General features: G+C 41.8%; 1 protein-coding gene across 2 annotated transcripts in view; it reads left to right on the top strand.

Moving 5' to 3' along the window:
* LOC124623937 (S-adenosyl-L-methionine-dependent tRNA 4-demethylwyosine synthase TYW1-like) overlaps positions 1–17,564 on the top strand; it is a 91,480-nt gene that overhangs the window by 42,341 nt on the left and 31,575 nt on the right. The window contains exons 6-8 of one of the 2 annotated variants that reach the window (XM_047149075.1): positions 3,698–3,949; positions 5,508–5,736; positions 12,213–12,390. In XM_047149075.1, coding sequence (XP_047005031.1) covers positions 3,698–3,949; positions 5,508–5,736; positions 12,213–12,390 — 659 coding nt within the window. The remainder of the gene's footprint in view (positions 1–3,697; positions 3,950–5,507; positions 5,737–12,212; positions 12,391–17,564) is intronic. The other variant, XM_047149076.1, reaches the window with a different exon arrangement.

The following is a 17,564-nucleotide window of genomic DNA, read 5'->3' on the forward strand; positions in this document are numbered from 1 at the left end:
GGCATGTTGGATAATATTACAAGGCCAGGTCAGTCAATCATCCAAACTGGTGACCCTGCAACTACTGAAAAGGCTGGTTCCCCTCTTCAGGAACCACATGTGTATGCGGTCTGCTCGTATACAATTTTCCATTGCAGTTGCACTAATAATGCGGCTACCTATACTATTGAGGCACAAAAATCACCCCTCCTTGCAAGGTCCATGGCCATTAGCAATAATATCAGGAGGATAGATTGCTACTCACTCTAAAGAGGACACATTGAGTTGCACACAGGCACATCATGAAAAGACTTGCACACTGGGCTTCTGGTCAAAACCATATTCGGAAATGAAAATAAAAAACATGCACATTTACACAGTCATTCCCCACATGTACTGCCTTTCGACGCTGGGCATGGCAGCCTTGGCTTGCAGCCGTCTAGTCCCTGCACGCTCATCCAGACAGTGCTCCTCTCTTCCCCACCCATACCCTGCTATCCCACCTATTTCCCTGCCCTACCTCGGATTGCTCCTTTCATTAAATGCGACAGTAGCTGTCTGGTGAGAGTGGCTGGAGCTAGCAGTCTAGGTGTGTTTCTTCCTTTCATTTCATTTCTGAAGAAGGCTTTGGCGAGAAGCTTTCTTTGTTGTGCTTGTCTGCAGCTCAGTGTGTCATCTTTACAGTGAGTAGCAATCTACCCTTTTCATATTATTGTTGATATTCAACCTGGACTTTCATTGCTTGAATAAGGCAATAAACAATGAAAAGTCCAGGATGGAATAACAATTTGGCCAAAAGGCCTTCTCCTGACACAGAGAGTGAGCGCGCGTGTGTGCACACACACACACACACACACACACACACACACACACACACACACACAAAAGTGCAATCTCACACACATGACCACTGTCTCCAGCTGCTGTGGCTGAACTGCGGACTCAGCGGCCAGAGACAGTGGTCATGTGTGTGAGAATTGCACTTGTGTGTCTCCTCTATTTCAGGTGAAGGCCTTTTGGTCAAAAGCTTAAATATATAGCATTCTTTATGTTTTGCCAGTTTGTAACTCAGTCTCCTCTACATGACTAGTAGCAATCCTACCCTTTTTGTAATGCAATATGAATTTAACAGGTGTTATTTTCAACCAGTTTTGAATGTGTCACATAGGCCAATGTTTTTATGCCATTCAGTCAGTTCAACATGAACGTCTTCGGTGGCGTGCCCAACATTGTCTGTATTCAACCTCCACACTCAGGGTAACATATCCACACTAACTGTGGCAATGGCAACAATGATTCATTTCTTTAAATCATGCCAACATTGTGTTTGTTTTACCTTACCACACACATTGCTTCACCAGAATTTGCTAGGTTGCTTAGAAAATTTCCCTACTCCTCTGGAGGTGAAGAACATTGATAGTGAATTGTATACGTTATGGCTTGTCGTCTGGTTTCATTATGTGAAACCGTTGCAGTTGGTAAGGATAATCAGTAAATGTTTCTGAAGGACCTGGTTAACTGTCGCCCTGGGGATTTGCGGCTCCTGCCACGTCTCAGAACAGACATCTGCGATAAACGTTGAAAAGTCAACCATATCCATTCTGTGTTAGCTTTATTTGTTCTAGGTCATCCAGTATGATAATTCGCATCATTGCATGACGGCATACATTTTCTGTACCACTGGCATATGAAGAACACAAAGGTGGCTGCTTGCTGTGCTGTGTTTGGAAGTTCCTTTGAACTTCTGTGTCAGATTTGGTCTGAATAAACCATTCCACATACTTATCCTCTTTGTGAACCATTACCACTATTCTCCACTTGAGACAACCTGGAACACATACAAATAAAACTTTGTGTTTGTCTGTCACAGAAGCCAAACATGATGTGAATATCTTAAATAGTTTGGATGCTATAACACATCAAAGTTGTAGTGTACCTTCTGAGACATCCCATACTTGAACAGTGAAAAGTCCAGGTTGGAATGACAATTAGATAGGCCACAGTGGCTGGAGACAACGGTCTGTGTATGTAAGCTTAAATGTCTGGCAGTTTTTTCGTTGTGCCTGTCTGTGATTCTCCCCTCTAGAAGGCTTAATATACCTATATAACAGTTGTCAACAAAAAAGGCAATATTTGCCATGTAGCAGAAATGCTGAGTTGCAGATACCCACAACAAAAAGACTGTCACAAATAAAGCTTTTGATCAGTAAGGCCTTTGTCAAAAACACCCACACGCACACGCGCAGCAAATGCAACTCACCAACACGACATGACTGCAGTCTCGGGCAACTGAGGCCATGTGACGAGCAGCAACACCATATGGCACAGGCTGTGAACTGTGAAGCAATCATTGAAATGAAGGATGTCAGTTTGGCAGTGTGCTCAGCAACAGGGTAGTCCACTTATATCTTGGCCACAGTTTGTCAGTGGCCATTCATACAGACAGACAGCTTGTTGGTTGTCATGTCCACATAGAATGCAGCACAGTGGTTGCAGCTTAGCTTGTAGATCACATGACTGGTTTCACAGGTAGTCCTGCCTTTGATGGGATAGGTGATGTTTGTGACTGGACTAGAGTAGGTGGTGATGGGGGGATGTATGGGACAAGTCTTGCATCTAGGTCTATTACAGGGGTATGAGGCATGAGGTAAGGAATTGGGAGGTTGTATAGGGATGCACAAGTATATTGTGTAGGTTCGGTGGACGGTGGAATACCACTGTGGGAGGGGTGGGAAGTATAGTGAGCAGGACATTTCTCATTTCAGGGCACGACGAGAGGTAGTCGAAACCGTGATGGAAAGTGTAATTCAGTTGCTGCAGTCCTGGGTAGTACGGAGTTAAGAAGAGAATGCTTTTCTGTGGCCAGACGGGGGGGACTTTGGGAGGTGGAGGGAGACTGGAAAGGTAAGGTACGGGAGATTTGTTTTTGTACAAGGTTGGGAGGATAATTACGGTCTGTGAAGGCTTCAGTGAGACACTCTGTATATTTCAAGAGGGGCCACTAGTCACTGCAGATGTGATGACCACAGGTGGCTAGGCTGTGTGGAAGGGGCTTCTTGGTATGGAACGGGTGGCATCTGTCGAAGTGGAGATATTTCTGGTGGTTAGTAGGTTTGATATGGACAAAGGTACTGATTTAGCCATCTTTGAGGTGGAGAAAAACATCTAGGAAGGTGGTTTGTTGGATTGAGTAGGACTAGGTGAAGCAAATGGGGGAGAAGTTGTTGAGGCTCTGGAGGAATGTGGATAGGGTGTCCTCACCCTCGGTCCAGATTGCAAGGATGTCACATCACTGAATGTGAACCAGGTGAGGGTATCGGATTCTCTACTGCTCCCCCCCCCCCCCCTCCCACCTTCTGCTTGCCCTCCGTCTAACCTGCAGCACTTCACTGTCCGCTACCCCTTCCCAACTATCCCACCCCCTCTCTGCCACAGCCTCCTCCTTGCCCCCACCCAGTCGCCATTCCCATCGTGCAATGGTGCTGCTGCTCACACTGTGGCTTCAGTTGCCTGATACTGCATTCATGTAGGCATTACTGGCCAAAAGTTTTATTTGTGAAAATCTTCTTGTTGTGCCTATCTGTGACTCAGCATCTCCGCTGTATGATGAGTAGCAACTTTCCTTTTCATAATATTATTTTGTTTTATTTTTGGTATGTTTATATTATTAATACTTCAAATCTTGTTTAAATGCATTTATTATTTTTCCTGGTCATAGCAGTCGTCATGTGACTCAGAGGGCAGCGATGAATCATCAGATGAGAAAGAAGATTCTGACACAAGTGTTGTGGATTTGGAAGAACTTGGTCCCATCATAAGCAACCAGAAATCTGGAGATATTGTAAATAAAATTCATGCAGTTGATGAACAAGCTGAGATGATAACACCTCTACTTCGATCTTCTTTGATGAAGCAAGGATATAGGTTAATAGGCACGCATTCAGGTGTTAAGTTGTGTCGATGGACTAAGGTGATTATTAAGTGTTTAAATTTTCACAAACCTCTATATCATCAGGCCTTCTCATTTTAATGTGAGTGTTTAAATATTTTTTTAATACCTAGATCTAAAACTAGAGAAATATTTGAAAGAGCTAACAGACACAACTGCTATTGTGGTCTGCACAAAAATGTAAGGCAAAATTATGTATCACATTTGATTAAGAACTGTGTTACTTAATGAAGCAGATCTTTTAGGACCTACTTGCTTATTGTCAGGACATAGCCGGATAAATTACCATGTTGCAACCATCGAGCTTGAAGTTTGGTACTAGACATTTTGCTGTGTATAACGTAGATAAGGTTTTGGTGAAGGATGTGAAAGTTAGTTTGTATCATGTGTAAATATTATTTAAAAATTGCCATAAATGGATATACATTTAAATGATACAACTAGTAGGATAGTCAATAACATCATGATGTAGCATTTGGAGAACAGATTAATGATTAACTGCAATAAAACACAGTGAATAAAGTTTGATATGGAACTCTTGTAAAAAGAAAGAAAACCCTTTATTACCCCCAAAGTGGTGTCAATCAGTGAAGTTAACCTTTTAAAATTATTAGGACTAAAGGTAGATGTATAGATTTCTTGGAAATATCACTTAAAAAATCTTGCGCAGAAACTGAATTCTGCTATCTTACTATAAGAATGTCCACAGAATTAAGAAGGCTTATTTACTTTACTTACTTTCCCGTATTATCTTACATGGTGTTATATTTTGGGGCAATTCTGTGCACTCGCAAAGAATATTCTTAGCCCAGAAAGGGTAGTCAAACTGATCTGCAGTGTGCATTCGCAAAATACACGTAGCCCATTGGTTAGCTGTTTTGGAATTCTAACTGTTCCACTCCTGTACATGTATTCCATCATGGGATCTTTCTTTGACAGCTGACTCATTCAGAAGAAAATACAACATTCATTCAGTGTAAATGTGATGGAAAAACAATGTGCAAGAGGATAACATTTTCTTAAGCAATGTATAAAAAAAATGTGCACGATTCAGCAGGATAATTTTCAACAGCTTTGGTGCAGAATTGAAAAAAATTGTGTGATAAACTATTCCAATCAAAGTTGAGGGGTTTCCTTGTGGCATACTCTGTCAATTGTGTACTGCAGTTCCTCGTAGTAGTTGAGAACTTTTCTCTGTAATGCGTTATTTATTCGTATACTCATTCACAGCTTTTTTCATGTTTTATTAACATAAATTTTCTGATCAGCTTTCTGTGCACTATTTAATGACTTGTTCCCTGACGAAGTAGTGTTTGCTTGTGTGGTCCTGCAGTACCTGATAAATAAAATAAAATAATGTAGAATTTTTAGCGTGTACTCTAAAAGCTGGACTGTGTGCTTGAAAACTTATGACAAGCAATAAAAAATGTTGCTAGGATTCTTATTTGTGCGATCTGTTTCAATGTACTACTTGTGATTAGAATTGTGATTGTGTAATGATGCTGAGAGTAAACCTCTTTCATTTAAATTACTGAGACATAAAGACAAAACTAATTTTGTTTCTCTCATATTCCTGCAGTCAATGTTGAGGGGGAGAGGAGGCTGTTACAAACATACATTTTATGGTATTGAGAGCCACCAGTGCATGGAAACAACACCAAGTTTAGCTTGTGCTAACAAATGTGTGTTTTGTTGGAGACACCATTCAAATCCAGTGGGCACAGAGTGGAGGTGGAAAATGGATCCACCTGAACTTATATTGGAGACAGCTTTGGAGCAGCATTATAAAATGATAAATCAGTTCAAAGGTAATCATAATTTCATCATAAAAATAGTGAAAACTGCTACTGCTGCCTGGGGGATCATGGTGTTGGTGGGAGGAATGCAGATGGCACAGAGTGTGAAACAATCATTAAAGTGTCGCACATCGTGTTGGGTGGCATGTTAGTAGCTGGGTGATCCAGCTGTTCTTGACTTCAAAACATGGCGGTGGCCCTTACTGATTCACAGTTTGTTAGTTGTCACACCCATGTAGAATGTGGCACAGTGGTTGCAGCTGTTGGTAGATCACATGACTGCTTTCACAATTGTTCTTGAGTATCATGGGGTAGGAGTTGACTGTGAAAGGACTGGGGTTGGTAGTAGTGGGAGGACTTATGGTACAGGTCTTGCATCTAGGTCTATTGCAGAGTGTGAGCCTTGAGACAAAGGCGTTGGAAAGGGGGATGCAGTCGGAACGGAAAAAGATATTGCATAGTTTTGGTGGGAAGTGGAATGCTAATGTGGGGTGGTGGAGGATATTTCTCATTTCATAGCGTGATGAGAGGCAGTGTAAACTCTAGCAGCAAATGTGAGTCAATTGCTCCAGCCCCGTGTTACCGAGTCATGAGAGCAGTGTTCCTTTGTGGCCTTAAATTCTACCTGACTCCAAAATTCTCTCAAGCTGGACTTGTTACAAGACCTCTGTTGAACCCTGTCTTACTTAGGTTACTCCTTCATCTAACCTTGATCCACATCTACTGCCCCCTAATCACCCCCCAGTTAACATTCAGATTTTCCTAACCTCAAAACATGCCTTATCATCATTCCCTAAATCCACCAACATGGAAAATAACTTCACATCCATGCTGATCTCAACTGTATTATCTAATCTCCACAAAGGCTCGCCAAAGTGATACCATTCCAGATATCCAGCTGGATTTGCAGTCACTCCTCAAATCTATAGTTCCATCCCAGAATTTCTCACCTCAGTCTGTCACCCACCTGACACCCACCACTCTTTACACTTCTACCCTGTACACGCTTCCAGAAAATCCATAACCCAACCATCTAGGATGCCCCATTGTGGCTGGTTATTGTGCCCCACTGAGGAAATCTCTGCTCTTGTGGACCAACACCTTCAATCTATTACAGGTAATGTACCCTTCCTAAATAAGACACCAGCCATTTCCTCCACCGACTCTCCACAGCTTTCCTTCAGCACACGGCACCTTGCTCAGTATTGTTAATGTCGTGTCCCTCTACACTAACAACCCAATGTCCACGACTTTGTCACTGTTGAACATTACCTTTCCCAGCATCTTACTGACTGAAAACTTACAACTACCTTCCTGGTCGCCGTGGCCTCCCACAATTACTCATCCTTTGAAGACATGCTGTGGTACAGCAATGTGCTCCAACATTGCACCATACTATGCAAATCTATTCATTAGCTATCTAGAGGAATCCTTCCAAACCACCCAGAAACACAAACCCCTCACTTGGTTCATATTCACTGATGAAATCTTCATGATCTGGACCAAAGTTGAGGACACCCTATCCACATTTCTCCAGAACCTCAACACCTCCCCCACTCATTTCACCTGGACCTTGGCTCCAATAAGCTACCTTCCTCAGTGTCGACCTCCATCTCAAAGATGACTACATCAGTACCTCCTCTCACATCAAACGTGCAAACCACCATTTTGTCAGCTATCACCCATTCCACACCAAGATGTCTGTTCAGTACAGCCTAGCCACTTGTGGTCTTTGTATACATAGTACCAAGCAATCCCTCACTAAATTTGTCAAGGGTCTCAATGAAGACTTCATAGAGCAGTGTTTCCCTTCCCACCTTGTCAACAAACAGCTCTCCCGTGCCATGTCTTCCCAGTTACCTACCATCCCTCACATTCCCATTGCCCGGCCGAACAGGAGCACCCACCATCTGGATTGAGTACCATCCGGCACTGGAGCAACTAATCAGTCTCCACCAGTATTTTGATTATCTGAAATGAGAAATATCATGCCCAGTATCTTCCCCACCCCTGTTACAGTGGCATCTTGCCACCCTCCTAACCTACTCCACCCATGTCCCTACCTCTTACCTCATGGCTCATATCCCTGTAATAGACCTAGATATAAGACCTTAATATTCTCCTAACACTTTCTCCAGTCTTGTCACATGCAGCTTCTGCCCCATAAAATGCAGGGCCACCTGTGAAAGCAGCCATGTGATCTTCTAACATAGCTGCAACCACTATCTCATTCTGTGTGCGCATGACAGTAGCAAGCTGTCTGTCTGAAAGGCCACTGCCAAACTGTGGCCAAGAGACGGGTTGACCTCCCAGTTGTTGAGTATATTGCCCAACACGATGTGCTTGGCTTAGACTGCTTCATAGCCTGTACCACACGGGTTCTTCCAGTCAACACAAGCTTTTTCTGAGTTGTAAAGTTTGGAACTCACCTTGCAGTATATCCTTCATTCCTGTACAACAAACAATGCCCCCTCCCCTCTTCCCCAGCCTCAACCTTTGCTAGTCCGTATCCTTCACTTGTTTATTCCTGTCACTGCTCTCATTCCAGTACTCCTCATGCTTTCTAACCCACCAACTCACAATCATAGTTCCTTCCTCTTTTCTACTCCCCCCCCCCCCCCCCCCCATGCGCAGAGGGGTGGGGGTGGGGGTGGGGGTGGGGGGAATTGCTGCTTATCTGAGGTGCAGTTGGTTGGATCTTAGTGCTAAGAGACAACAGTGGCCATATGTGTGAGAGTCATGTTTGTGTGTTTTTTCTGTGCCTGATGAATGAATTAGTCCAATAGCTGACCACCTGGAATTCTTTCTCATTGTGCCTGTCTGCAACTCAGTGCCTCATCTATGTGATGAGTAGCAATCTATCCTTTGCATGTTGTGGTTATTCTGTTCTGAATTTTCCAGTGTTAAAAAAATGAAGACTGTAATTCATACCCATAGACTAACCAGTATTACTTGAGAAATATATCAAACACAGAGAGAACTTCCTCTTATGAAGTGGCCGTAGACATAAGCCCAAACAAAAGAAAAGATATCCAAACCAGTACCAGATATAAGTGCTAGTAGAAACAGGCCTACATTTAACCCTTTATAAGAGAAATGTTTGTTTTTCAAAGAGAGCATAAAAGTATAATTTGTTAGATTACTTATCATAGCAAGATACATAAATAATATTTAACATTTAAACAATCTTGTAGTAGTAATTATTATAAATGTTAATGCTTGGCAAAATGTCGACCACAATTCATTCCTGCGGAAGTGCTTATTTTGTGGTCGATAATTGAAACTAGCAGTAAACAGGAGAAACCAGTCCTTTATTTGTCGTTAACTTTTGTTATTTAATATACATACAAAAATCATAAAAACCAGAAATGTTCTGTTGCTTAGTTCTTCTGATTGAGGGTTGGGGATTCCAAAGTGTTGTCTGCACAAAGCTACATAGCTTTGTGTGCTACAAAATACACACCACCTTGAGGTACCAGCTGTTGGCATTTGCTCAGTGACGTTTCTGAACTACATCCCTAGGGATCCAGTAGCTTTTTATTGAAATTTTGACCTGTTAATTACTATTTATGGGCTGGGTATTGGTCTCCATTTCGATTTTGAGCAGAAATTTCCAGTTTGCTCATTAACCAGAATATTTCTAAATGTCAGATGACAGGTTTAACATTCCCAGCAAAAAGGCTAGCCTCCTTAAAAGTATGTAAAATTTTGCCATTGCTACATCAATGTAGTAACAGATGACTTCCATTCATCCACACCTAGAATTCCAAGAAATACTGTATGATTATTGGTTCTTGTAAAATTTATATACCCCATCCATGTAGTTATTGTTGTCTGCAATTGATGTGGGACAGGAAACACTTTCTGTTCCTCCTTTGTTGTTGTGCCTGCTTGCAAATGTTGTATCCCATGGATAGTGCATAGTATTACAAACTGTAACACATTTTTCCTCTGTCTCCCCACTAGTAAAGAGAAATGTCACCTGCCATAGCAAAATTTGACTCCACAAGTTCAAAATTTTTGCCTGTTGTTAGCAGAATTGTGAAAGGTGGAGTCTGATGACCAATAAAGATTATCACTACACATGCTATGAAAAACCCTTTACTGTCAGCATCCCTAAGAAAGCTCTGAGCTCAGTTGGTGTGAGATTTAGAGATTCCTCAAAGAAAAATTACAAAAAAAATTTATATGGGGGGAATGTATGATCACAGGAACTCTAGGAAGAAAAATTGCAGAAAAAATGTCTATTTTTGTAATAATTTGTCGATTTTGTTAATGTAAAGAATTAACAGCAAAATTACAGTGCAGTCTGTACACTGAAAACTGAGACTGCCTTGTGGCTACTTTATAGACCACAAAGTAAGAGTGCTACCATCTGTTGACAAAACAGTGTAAGGTCATTGTGGTTGCTTTGTAGACCATAATGTAGCTTAATGTGATAGAATGGTTTAAAGGCATAAGATAAGATATTATGAACCTTACATGGTGTGGTTAAAATGTCGACCATCAGCCTAAAAAGGGTTTATTCACCAAGGCACTGTGTGTTTGGGTACATTCAACAGGACAAGATGACGAATAAGTCTGCATTAAAGTATTGGCAGCATATGAGTTGCAGTCCATACACTTCACTTTTCTAACTTGATTACCTCCCTAACTTAAGTTTTCTGAGTCTCTTCTGCTAGAATTTAATCATTTATTTCTGTCATGAACTTCGATGCTGGTTGACCCTGATCCTGGTTGACGTTTTGTAGTTAATCTCAACAAGTCTTGTTCTCTTCAGTAACACTGTCTCTTGTTGGATGAAGGTATATCTGTTACGGAAAGCTGATTTTTTGTCATATTAGCTTCCTCAAGTAAAAGCTTTAACTGTACTTATATTTGGACACTTCATTATCATCATTCAGGGAACTATGTAAAAGTTAGTTGTGACATAGAAATTCAGTCAGTACACAGGAAGCAGTGAAATGTGACGAAAAGAAAAAGTAATACATTGAAACATGCCTACAGTTTTTGTAGTGGAAATTGGTTTTCTGGAGAACTATTCCACATAATGCCTGTTTCCCGACGACTTTATCATTTTCTGTCTTTCTGTTCTGCTTAGTTTTCTAGTGTACTTACAGTTATAATTCATATTTGTGAATGTTCTGAGTGCACACAGAATGAAAAAATCTTGCTGGATTTGTGTGGTGTGAAAGTTCAGCGATTAATGAATTATTTAATACTTTTCAAAACGAGTACATAAATGTTAACTGTATATGTAGAAGTAGAGTGCTTAATTATTAGCTGCAGAAACAGGAACAACTTGAGCAGATCTTACAAATTTGGTATAAAAAAAAATCCCTTGTTGGTAGAGTGGAGAAGACAAGCAGTATTAAGGATAAAGAGTACAGGACCGATATAAATTAGGTCATTAAAAAGTGATCCAGGTCAGGAAAAGGGCAAGCTAACTAGACAAACAAAACAGTAACAGTGGAAAGATAAATGTCTCATGGTGTGAAGTACTGGAAAGATTTTAAAAAAGTTTTTGAAAGATGGGAGAATGGTGGTAGTCAGATTTAAGCAAAACATTAAAAAGAGGAATATCTCTCCTAGACAAGGTTGCTAACATGTATATGATGGTGCTTAACTTACAAGTAGTGTACTCCTTGATGATGGAAGAAATTTTTATCCTCATAAATTTCGAGGCTGTTGAACGGGAGGAGGCAGCCTTGCAGTGGCATGTGACACAGGTACTGCAGATTCCTTCGAAGTTAAAATTTAGAGATAGGTAGTGCATGATAACTGTAAGAAAAACCACCGGAGAAAACTGTAAAATTACAGGGAGTCAGAATGGCCGGTCAGCATTATCTTTAGGATGTGGAAGGCAGGGTAACTGACTCTTGTCCCTCCCCCTCCTCTCCCCACCCTCCCCTCACAAGGTAGTCTGGGTGATCTGTCCCTCTTTTCTAATCTTTCCTGGCTATTTCTCCTTTCCTCCCTCATGGTTTCGAAAGCCAGGATAATTTTTTTCTAGTCATGATGTCTCCTTGTATTTCATAGTACATGACAATACAGAGTGTAAATATCAGTTGGGAAATAAGACTGAGAAGAGAATAAATAAAGCTTCTGTAAATTAAGGTAAGCTCGATGATGGAAGCCAAGTGTGTGTTGGATAACTGGTTCCATTCCCTGGATTTTGGAAGCACTGCCTTTGAGTGGGAGAACCCACGTGATCTTAGTGATGAACCAGGCGTACATAATGTTCAACAGTGTTTTGAGCAACATATTACTGGGTTGTTAGTTTAAATCGATTCACTAAGTCAGTTCATTCTGTTACCGTGCTTGTCAAAATAAAAAGATGAATAAAAGTAGGTCAATTCATACATAGTGTATTTGTTTGCAAGTTTTTCTTCATTTAGTCTACTGACCAATTTTTCATGAATCTATAATTGAACTATTAATGCATGCAGGTTTTACAAGTTGTTGAAGTATCTTTTCTCCCCCTTCAGGTGTTCCAGGGGTTATACCTGAAAGGCTAAAAGAAGGGCTGAGGGCAAGACATTGTGCCCTTTCTCTTGTGGGTGAACCTATCATGTATCCAGAGATAAATGAATTCGTAAAACTGTTGCACCAAAAGAGCATATCTTCATTTCTGGTTACTAATGCCCAGTTTCCAGATGCTATAAGGTGAGCCGTGGAAGGATAAATATGTACATTTACATTTTACCAATGGCTTTTAAGTTTTTGTCATCTTATAATTACGCTTTTTCAGTGCAATCAAATAAGGACAGGTTGGCAAGTATTATGTCCTAATTTTAAACTACTTCATTTTCTGTGAAACTATCCTAAAATTACACCAAATGCTTTCAAAAATGCACTACCTTTCCAGAGTTTCACATCAACTCCTTCTCACCTTTAGAAAATTCTTATACTCTTGTACAAAAATCTCTTTAACAGTTTTGAGAGTTGGACAAAGGACCAATTGAAAGTTAATTACTGCCTTTCATAATGAGCTAGCTGTATATCTATGAATTTGTCTTCTTTATTATACTGTTTCCCTTCATCCTTCACTGAGACTACTGGTACCAGGGTGGAAGATTTCTGTCTATCATAACCTTTTTGACCCATTGTCAGCAGCAGTGGGAGGATGTGTGGGACAAGTCTTACATCTAGGTCTATTACAGGAGTATGAACCATGATCTAAGGGATAGGGGCAGTTGTTGTGTAAGGATGCATGAGTATATTGTGTAGGTTTCGTGGATGGCGGAATACCACTGTGCGAGGGGTGAGAAGGATAGTGGGCAGGACGTTCCTCATTTCAGGGTACGACAAGAGGTCGTTGAAACCATGGTGGAGAATGTAATTCAGTTGCTCCAGTCCTGGGTAGTACTGAGTTACGAGGGCAGTGCACCTCTGTGGCTGGACAGTGGGGCATTGGGAGACTGGAAAGACTAGGCACAGACCGTAATTATCCTCCCAACCTTATACGGAAACAAATCTCCCGTGCCTTATCTTTCCAGTCGCCCACCACCTACCAAAGTAATGAAGCATTCCCCTCATAACTCAGTACCACCCAGGACTGCAGCAACTGAATTACATTTTCCGCCAGAGTTTCGACTACCTCTCGTCATACCCTGGAATGAGAAATGTCCTGCCCACTATCCTTCCCATCCCTCCCACAGTGGTATTCTTCTGTCCACCAAAGCTACACAGTATACCTATCCATCATTACACAACCCCTGCTCCCAATCCCTTACCTCATGCCTCACACGCCTGTAATAGACCTAGATGCAAGACCTATCCCATACATCCTCCCACCACCACCTACTCCAGTCAAGTCACAAACATCACCTATCCCATCAAAGGCAGACCTGCTTGTGGAACCAGTCATGTGGTCTACAAGCTAACCTGTAACCACTGTGCTACATTCTATGTGGGCATGGCAGCCAACAGTCTGCATGTTAGCGTGAATGGCCACAGACAAACTGCGGCCAAGAAACAAGTGGACCACCTTGTTGCTGAACACGCTGCCAAGTACGATATCCTTCGTTTAAATTATGGCTGCACAGCGTATGCCATATGGATCCTTCCCACCAACACCAGTTTTTCTGAACTGTGCAAGTGGGAACTTCCCCTGCAATACATCCTACATTCCCGTAATCCTCCCAGCCTCAACCTTCGTTAGTCACTGCCCTCACATATCCATCCCCGTCCCTGTTCCTGTTCCCATTCCAACACTACACAGCCCTCATTCCACCATTGCACCCAGTCCTTTTACTTCTTCCCCCCCCCCCCCCCCCCCCCCAACCCCTCTTCTCACCTCTTCCCCTGCCCTCTGTCTAATCTGCAGCACTTCACTGTCCACCACCCCTACCCTACTATCACACCCCCTCCCAGCCCTAGGTTCCTCCTTACCCCCACCCAGTCGCCACACCCATGACACACTGGTGTTGCTGCACGCAGTGTCATTTGTTGGCCGAGACCGCAGTCGCGCTTTTGTGTGTGTGTGTGTGTGTGTGTGTGTGTGTGTGTGTGTGCGTGCTTGCGTACGCGCACATGCATGTAATCTATTTTAAACGAAGGCCTTACTGGCTGAAAGCTTAATTGTGACAGTCTTTTCGTTGTGCCTATCTGTGACTCAGCATCTCTGCTATATGGTGAGCAGCAACTTTCCTTTTCATAATATTGTTAATATAGATTGCTACTCGCCAAATGGTGGTAATGCTGAATTGCAGAGAGGCACAACAAAAAGAGTGCTAAATAAGTAAGCATTTGGCCAGAAAGCCTTCTTCTGAATTTCTTCTGAATCTCACACACACACACACACACACACACACACACACACACACACACACACACACCTGCCTGAAAATAAGACATTGAGAATATTAATTTGTCAAGTTTTACCATTGACAAACAGATAGGAGTAATGAGAAATTATGTTAGTTCAAAATCCAAACAGAAACTTATATGTGACAAACATTTTAGGTGCCTTGGGAGCAAGACTCAAATACAAAATACAGCACAAAGATAGAAGTAAACTATCCCTATAAGTGTACCAACAAAGTTTCAAGAACTGGCTTTCAATGGCGACTCTAGGATCATACCACAACCCCCTACATATGGCTCACATACGGGTCATGAGGATAAGATTTGAATAATTACAGCACTTACAGAGGCATTCAGTTAATCTTCTCGCACTCGATACGTGAATTGAATGCGAAAATTCCCTACTAACTGGTATATTGGGTCATACCTTCTGCCATGCACTTTGCATTGGTTTATGTAGTAGAAGTGTGTGTGTGTGTGTGTGTGTGTGTGTGTGTGTGTGTGTGTGTGTGTGTGTGTGTGTAGATGAAGATGGCTGTTAATATGTTGGAACCAACAATTTGAATGTTTGTTTATAGTAATTGGTGGCAATCTTGACTTAATGAATTGTCTAACCAATCTATTTTGACACGTCACTTACCAGCTGTCCTCTTCTTTTCATCCTAAATGCTGCTTCAAATATGATTACAACCTTATGTTCTCAAATGTGGGCGTACCCCCGCATTCCTTTGTTGTAATTACATTTTGAACAATCGTATTGAGCAATGACTAGTGCCATGATACATGCCCAGTTGCAGTAAAATATTGATGTTGAATCCTGATTCATTTGCCCTATTTAAATTTCATTGCTCATGTGATCCTTTCTGATAAATTTGTATGTGGAAACTAGGCTAATTCCTGAACTGTTTCCCATACAATGTGCTTTCCACGTGGTTTGTGAAAAATGTGATGTCAAGAATGGCATTGAAAGACTACTAGATTTAGTAGGAGCTGTCTTGTCTGCAGGGAAGTCACGTGCTGCTATCAGTTGACTAATATTCTTCATCTTATACAGGGTGGAGCAGAGGAAACGCATATTTTTTGAACAGCTAGTACGCGGCGACGAGAGGGGGTATTGACATTGAATGAATGTTGGCAGACTGCCCACAATGCAGTTTCAGTAGCTATGGAGCGTTGGAGTGTAGCACATCGTGTGTTCTTTGTCGAGCAATACTTTAGAAACAATGATTCCGTAGTCACAGTGCAGTGCCTGATCGAAATACTGTACTCCGATGGGTTGCAGCATTTAGAAGTACTGCATCTGTGATGAAAAAGAAACCACCTGGTCTTCCCCATTCAGTTCGTACTCCGGAAAATGCAGACTGGGTGAGAACAGCAGTTCTTGCTAGCCCAAAACAATCGGCTAAACGAAAGGCTGTAGCACTGGGTATGTCACGTCATTCGCTTCACTGCATCTTACATGATGATCTTAAGTTTCGCCCGTACAAGATAATGATTGTCCAGCAGTTTAGTGAAGGGGATTTTGTGCAGCACAGAGAGCTTTGTCGCATAATAGAAGAAATTTTTATGGAACATGCAGATGCTACAGTCGTCATGAGTGATGAAGCTACATTTTCATGTAGATTACATCAGTGTTCAAAATTGTCGGTCAAGTGAACATGAGAGAAATATGGTTTCAGCTGGGTGGTGCCACAGTTTACACGGCGAGAGCATCCATGGAAGTGGTTCAACAAATGTTCACAGGACATGTTATTTCGAGATATGGTGATATTTACTGGCCCCATCGCTCACCCGACTTGTCGATATGCGACTTCTTTTTGTGGGGATATTTAAAATCAAAAGTCTACATGAACAAGCCTCACACAGTCGACGAGCTGAAGAATTCCATTCGTCACGAAAATGAAGCCGTGCCGAATGAAAAGTTGGAGAGAGTCATACGTAACTTTCGGGAGAGGATCTAAATTTGTATCCAGCAAGAAGGACGTCATCTCCAAGACATTATTTTTTGAACCTAATTAAAGTACGTATATTTCAAAACTGCATTAAAAATCTATCACTTAATGCTTGTTTTTATTATTTTTATCAAACCGTGACCCAGTCATTCAATAGTGAAAACCATGCATTTCCTCTGCTCCACCCTGTCTAATGTATACACACACCAAGCAGTGCAGAACACCACACATATAAAGATTAAGAAAATTTGCCAGCTTTTCGAGACAATGACTCCTCCTCTGACAGAAGGGTTGAAGGTAAGGCAGAGGGATGAAGAAAAACGATGGGTAAGGTTTAGGAAATGGAGAGAATTTGGGAAAGTCTCCCAGAACCTTGGGTCAAGGATGACTTACTGGATGGGATGAAAGAAAAGACTGATTGTCGGTGACTGCACTGGATGAGGTTTGAAAACCAGAGGGGGCTTAGAGATGGGGGATAGGGTAATAAGCAAGACAGAGATTACTGACAAAACATTGTGCAAGAATTAATAAAAGTGGAAAATTAAGTGCATTGTATTTGGTATGGGGGAAGGGGGGGGGATGGAATAGACAGGTCATAAAATATAGAGAACTAAAAGGGAGTGAAAAAAGGTATAGTTACAGAGAAGAAATGCTGAGATCGATGAAATTAACGTAAATTAAGACCAGGTGAGTGGTGAGAACCAAGGACATGTAGTGCCGATTCCCAGCTGCAGTGTTCTGAGAAACTGGTGTCTGAGGGAAGTATCCAGGTGACACTTGTGGCGAAATAGGCACCGAGGTCACGACTCGCATGTTGTAAGGCATACCCTGCAACAGGATATCATGTGTTGCCAGTGTACATCCTCTGTTTGTGTCTGAACATCCTGACTGATAAAAGGCTGAACAGTGTGTACATGACAGCTGGCAAACATGTCATTTTACAAGTGGTTCTCCCTTTGCTAGGATGTTTTGCCAATTATAGGTTTGGTGAATGTGGTGGTAGGAGCATGCATATGGCAAGTCTTTTAGTGGGAATGATCACAGAGGTAGGAGCCATAGGGCGGGGAAATGGGTGGAGGA

This window comes from Schistocerca americana, chromosome 1, assembly GCF_021461395.2.
Source record: "Schistocerca americana isolate TAMUIC-IGC-003095 chromosome 1, iqSchAmer2.1, whole genome shotgun sequence".
In the NCBI taxonomy this organism is placed as follows: domain Eukaryota; kingdom Metazoa; phylum Arthropoda; class Insecta; order Orthoptera; family Acrididae; genus Schistocerca; species Schistocerca americana.